Source organism: Mangifera indica, chromosome 15 (assembly GCF_011075055.1).
Source record: "Mangifera indica cultivar Alphonso chromosome 15, CATAS_Mindica_2.1, whole genome shotgun sequence".
NCBI lineage: Eukaryota > Viridiplantae > Streptophyta > Magnoliopsida > Sapindales > Anacardiaceae > Mangifera > Mangifera indica.
This window is the reverse complement of record NC_058151.1, coordinates 11,067,376-11,073,558: the sequence shown is the minus strand read 5'-3', so window position 1 is coordinate 11,073,558 and position 6,183 is coordinate 11,067,376. Positions and strand designations below refer to the sequence as shown.

The window sequence follows — 6,183 nt, the reverse complement described above, 5'->3', positions numbered from 1 at the left end:
GGTAAAAACAGGCAATGCTATTTTGCAAGGCCAGGGAGCATCCAATAATTATTCCTTCATAGTGACAAAATGATTGATTTTCTTTTCTACTTCTGCAATCTGCATCTTTCACTCCCAATTATCTTCTCTGTCACTGTTAGCATACAATCTCTGAAAAATACTGTGAACAAACTGACTTGACCCTTCCGTGCCGTTGTTACATAATTTATTTTAAATTAAACCACTGGTATACCAATGCACACCCTGTTATTTCCATTTGCAGCATACCAATCAGCTCAGATTCTTTGTATTTTCAATTTTTTTTTCTATTTTGCAAAAGTTACTTGCATTGATAAATACAAAAAATATACATATAACTTATCAGAATTCATTAACTATACATCTCAGTAAATCATTGATTTTTTTACCATTTTCATCTAAAGATCCAGGAATTGCCCTTTAAATTATAATGTATCAAAGACACCATTTGCAGCAACTGTATGCTGATCTGTGGCTGCAACTTTCTGTACACTATAACCTGCTACTCAGTTCTTACAATGTGATCTGGTTGTCACAATTATCAAACATGAATAAGACGTGACCGAGTATGCTGCGGTTGTGGCAATTCATTTTCTTCATCTGTTGCACCAAGTGATATTCGAGTATCCTAGTGACACATGAAATAAACAGAAAAAATAATTAACTGGAGTGCTTGAAGTAGTATCAATGACAATAATCATCTAAGATTAACTTCAAGCAATGCATAACTCAGAGAGTGCAACATCCTATATGCCTGGAGAAGTTCTAAAGGCAACTTTACGGTCAAGTTATATATCATTGCTGAATTTTATCATTTCTATTCGCATACAAATATTAGTGTAATTTAATAGTCAATGAAATTAGGAAAGATCCTCTAAAAACTAAAATTTCATTGGAATCCTAAAGAAAAATCCTTCAAATTACAAACTTCTACCCCTTTTACTGGGAAGAGAGTAACCGTGGTTCCGACAATTCATAATCATAAATCAGACGAAGTATGTGGGGATTTTGAAGCAATCAACTCTTTAGATATGTAAACATATTCCACTTCATTGACTATAGATCTGATTAATGAACAAGTGTAAGCTTACTAGTAGCTGAGCCTAGTAGACAGAACATTCACTTCATAGTATGAGGTTAAAACAGCAGAAGCAATAAGCATGCGCATATAATACTCAGAACCATAAATAGTTCAATAAGCAAATGTGAAATGTTAATCCTTGATGCTACATCCAGCCGGTGTAAGTGAATTTTATCCTATTATCAAATCCATAACTAACCAGTTGGTTTCGATGACGTTGGATGGCAGTGAATGCCTTAATCATGACATATATAGGCAACAGAATCCCAATGGTTCTCAACATCAGTAACTGCAACATAAAGCACAAAGTTATTTCTCTAGACCAGCCCACAGAACCAGAATTAAAAGTATTCCACATCACCCCCTAATATGTAATTATATTGTTCTTAATTTAAAAAAAAAAAGAGTGCACTGCTAGACTCACAGTTAGTAACATCAAGGAATATTCTCCTGCTCCACTAATTATAATTGGAAGAGTATGCCGTAACACCAGCAGAATCAGGAACTGTAAAAACATATCAACAAACTAATTATAATTAAAAAAAAAAAAACAAAATAAAATGCCATGGTGAAAGATAGACAAGATGCTATATTCCTTACATATATGTTCAATTTGATTAAGATGCAAAATTGCCATATGGATTATAACTGAAAGTGATGTGAATACTGTAATGTTTACTTTTACTAAAGCTCTGATGTCAAATTCCATGAGCAGCTAATCAATCACCATAAGGTTAAAAACTCTCAGCAGAGTCTGACTTGAAAATAAAACAAAGATGATGGGATATAGAACTCACAGGTCACCATGACTAATGTTCACAAGCTCAAGGAATCAGGCTCTAAAATCTCAGACAACTCAAACCAGACAACATTTTCTCTCCAAAGTAATCAACTTTTATTTGGATTATTAGGCTTTAATTTCAACTTTCAGAAACCAATCAAATTCAGTTAGATTTCATTATTTCTCAGAGACTCAACCATCAAACAAGCATACCATAGAGAGGCAGCAAAAGATAGAGAGAGAGATGTACAATTATAGCAACAATACGACAGCATAAAAGGCTTCTAGGATTGGGTGTGTAATATTCCTCAAAGTTGGAATACAGAAATTCACGATCAGCAGTAACCATGGATATAAATTGAGGGTTATGCAGGTCCCTTCTAGAGATCTCCCAATTTGCCCTAAAATCATAATCTCCAAAAGGTTATTGACTTCAAAAAGGAAAATCATTTTGTTAATGAAAGATGAAACTCTACAACGACAAAACTTCATTCAAAGGTTAAAACTATACCTCAAGTTACCACCATCGCGGAATAGAGGAGGAGGTGCTGTGTAGCCAGGTTTATATTGCTGCACATTCAGAACAAAAAGCTAATAACTATCTTATCCCAAACTGATGTGAAGATAATTAATTAACAACTACTGATTTACAGATTATAAACAGGCTTAATGTAAGCATGGTGGACCTCAAGGCAAATCTCGCAGATTGTATCACCCTTCTCGTTGCACCATCTCTGAACACACTTGCGGTGAGCATACTGCAAAAATGAAAAAAAAAGAAAGGGATATGAAAATGGCAGAACCATGTAGTCAAAAAGAGGCAAAATATTGCTATCAATATTTCCTTCCCTTAGAGAGTTGAGCTAAAATTCGGTGAAGGAAATGAGTTCACCATTGCTAAAGGTAACTTCATGTTATTATATATGTCAACAGTGAGGTGTGTCCTATTAAAGTAATAACACAAACAAAAACCTTGCCTACTTCTGCTTGAAGTTTCCCACGATGCAGCTGTACTCAATTGACTCCCAAATTATTCTGGATTTGTTTCATTATGATCAACAAAGATCCAATTTTAGCTTAGAGATTGTGAGAAAAAAGAAAAAGAGAGTGTGTGGGTAAAGAACCATCAGGTCCCCTACTAATGGAACCAAATTCAGAAAGAAGGTATTTTAAATCTTAAGAATCACATTCAGTTTTACTATAACTTAAAAAAATTGACCAATTATATGTCTTGCTTGGATGGATGGTTTCTTCATATAACTGCAAGCACAAGCATACTGTCTGCTTTCTATAAGTTACGAAGTGGTCATTGCAATACTTCATCAGAAGTGAATAAAATAATTCATGATGTAGTCCTCCTATCTTTAGCATTATATCATTGATAAAGAGCACATCATTTTAGAGCAACCTATTTTCAGATATTCTAGCATATGTTTATAACTTACAGCCAAAATTTAATATCTTGTTTAGAGGAAAGTTCAAAACAGAAGCATGATAAAAGTTTCTGGGATTTGAATATAAGACACCATAAAAAAAGAAACCCCTGAATTCAAGTTCATAAGATTTTACTTCACTGACATTTTATAGTTCATTAATTGAAAAAACTGGTTAATAAACAAGGTTAGATTTAAAAATCATGTTTTAAGCAAAACTTTTCCTGTCAAACAAGGTCAGATTTTAACTGAATACAATGTTTTTTCAGTTAAAATTAAGACGTGCTCTTTATTTAATCATATAACTTTTGACTGAAACAAAATTGCATGGGATTTTCAAATTTTAATCATCTAAGCATACAATGAAATAATGAATAAACAGCTTTATATCTAGATAACCTACACAACCACCATAAATTTCAAGTTTTAACAGCTTACTGCAGTGAAATTTTCCATGAAGAACCAATTACACAAATACAATAACAGACCTTTAAGCTGCCACAGCAAGAACAAGGAATTTCCATGTTTGAGACTTGATCCTCGTCATGGCAAATCCTACACTCTACTAGTTTACTCAGGGATGAACCAATATCTTTATCCACTCTCTGAGAAGAAAGTTCAGCCATTCTATTTTTGTTTGCCAAGGCTGCGGCTTGCTGCAACCGGTTGTTGCTCTCTATAGCAGCTTCAATGGTTGATTCAGTTAGCAATCGATCCACCAGCAAGACAAAATGATCCCCCATCCTTCAGGTTAGACAACGAAACAGCTTTTAAAATTTACAGAAGTACAATGGAAGTGAAAAAAGAACAGCCAACCCTGGTATACTTGAACAAAAATCCAAAATAAAATAGAGAAGAAAAGAATAAAATAAACTAACTAAAAACAAACAAGAGTAACTTTGTTACAGCTAAGAAAACTTTGTTACAGCATTTTTTCAAGAGAATTACACAGAAGAGTATCAATATTATGGAACTAAAATTTCCACAAAAGTTTGTAGCCATTCTCCCTTTCAATTATTTTGCAAAATTAATTAAAAAATGTTCATTACCATGCATTGAAAGTTATTCTGAGAAAAATATAGAAACAAAGGATTTCGCTCTTGTTTCTTAGCAGCCAAACAAAAATATGATAATTAAAAGACCACCTTAAGCACATATTCTTTAAAAAAAATTGAGCAAAAAACCGGCAATGAAACACATGGTCCAGAGACTAGATTCAAACGCAGAGTCAAAAGAAGATATAATAAGCAGTCAATGGAGTAATATTCAAACTTCATCAAGAACAATATAAGCATCTGAAAAAGAAACTTTTGATAAATGAGAGCGAACAATATAAAAATAAAGACTGGTAAAGGTCAAAAGCAGAAGTAACTTTAACCAGAAATGGAAAGATACATTAATTTTGCTTTCTTATCAGAAATCCCAGAAAGCGAAAGCCATAAAATGAAAAAAGGGTAAAAGACCAAGTTTGTAAAGCTGAAACACAAGAGGAAACTCACATTTAAAACGAAAGTAGCGTAAAATACAATACGACAACAAAAAGCTAGAGATAGTGATAGATAAAGAAAATAACAAAAACCCAGATTCAAAAAACAAAAACCAGTCACAATTTCTAAATTAAAATGAATTACAATTCATGTGAGGTGAGAAAAAACCGTGACGTCCAGTAACGTTGCCAGTACCCGGCAACAGACATTAAAAACACAGAATTTAAAAATGGAAAGCCCAGAAGAAACAGACCAGAAAGTGACAGTAAAAAAGAACCAAGATTCAGACACATAGGTGAAATAAAATGATAATGCAGATATTAAATGAATCACCTAGAGAAATATTGAATGAATGCATTAGTAAATATTCCAACAGTTATGATTGATAGAAGAACATGTGAAGAAATTTATGAATGACAGAAGAAAGGAAGATTCATAGAGAGGGAAGGCTTACAAGAATGGAAATGGGATTTCTAAAAGAGAAGAAAAGCAACAATATCTGGGCTCCTTTACCTTTGGTAGAATGTTTAGTGAAAAGGAAGCAAGAGACCAGGGTGGTGCTTGTTAAAGAAATCCAATCGTCATAAAGCAAATACAAACTTACCCAAAAATAAATAAATAGAAGTATGTGCAATTAATTGTTTATATTATTGTATGGTAAGTACAGTCAGATTCTAACCTACCCAAGTTTGAATTCAGCGCAATTTATATGAAACCAAATTCGAATTAGAGTTTGAATTTGTTAAACTTAACCCATTTCAAAAAAGCTAAATTCAAGTTCAATTCAAATTTGAGATCGAATCAAGTTTTAAGTTAAGCATATTAGTAAAATGATATTATTTTAATGTATATTAATCTAAATAATATCTTTTATATCAAATTTTTTAGGTTTACGAGTTTCATAAGTCAAAAACACTTAAAAATTAGATTTTAAAAATATTAAACTTTTATACTCGAGTTCAAACTCATTTGAAATGAGATTTTTTTCAAAATTGTTTGAACTAAACTTGAATAAAATTAATTCGAATCTACTCATAATAATAAAGATTATTTATAATTATGTATGAGGTGAATTTAAATTAGATTCAAATAATATATTAACATAGAGTAATACTATGTGTACCTATTTTAAATATATAATTATGTATACATTCATATGTATCATTATATGATTAAATATTATTTTATTATTAATTTAAAATTATTCAATCATATGATAATATATATAAATATGTATAAATTTATGCATTAAAAATAGGTATATATAATTTTATAAATTAAGATATTACCTCCTATAGGCGAACGAGAAAAGAGATAGGGCCGTAGGGAGAAAGAAAAAGAATAATTTATTATTATTATTATTATTATTATTTGTTATGCATG

At 31.6% G+C, this 6,183-nt stretch overlaps 1 protein-coding gene across 5 annotated transcripts; it reads right to left on the bottom strand.

The window, feature by feature from the left end:
* Positions 1-287: 287 nt before the first annotated feature.
* LOC123197462 lies at positions 288-5,385 on the bottom strand. 5 transcript variants are annotated; one of them, XM_044611777.1, is made up of 8 exons: positions 5,314-5,385; positions 3,802-4,057; positions 2,567-2,638; positions 2,392-2,450; positions 2,131-2,281; positions 1,524-1,604; positions 1,299-1,388; positions 288-646 (listed from the first exon to the last, which is right to left on the bottom strand). In XM_044611777.1, exons 2-8 carry the CDS (start codon positions 4,054-4,056, stop codon positions 560-562), a joined length of 795 nt encoding a protein of 264 aa, XP_044467712.1. In that variant the 5' UTR covers position 4,057; positions 5,314-5,385; the 3' UTR covers positions 288-559. The 5 variants fall into 5 exon arrangements, with proteins under 5 accessions (XP_044467712.1, XP_044467711.1, XP_044467713.1 ...); XM_044611776.1 differs by having other exon boundaries at positions 5,255-5,375; XM_044611778.1 differs by lacking the exon at positions 5,314-5,385 and adding an exon at positions 5,134-5,152.
* Positions 5,386-6,183: the final 798 nt, after the last annotated feature.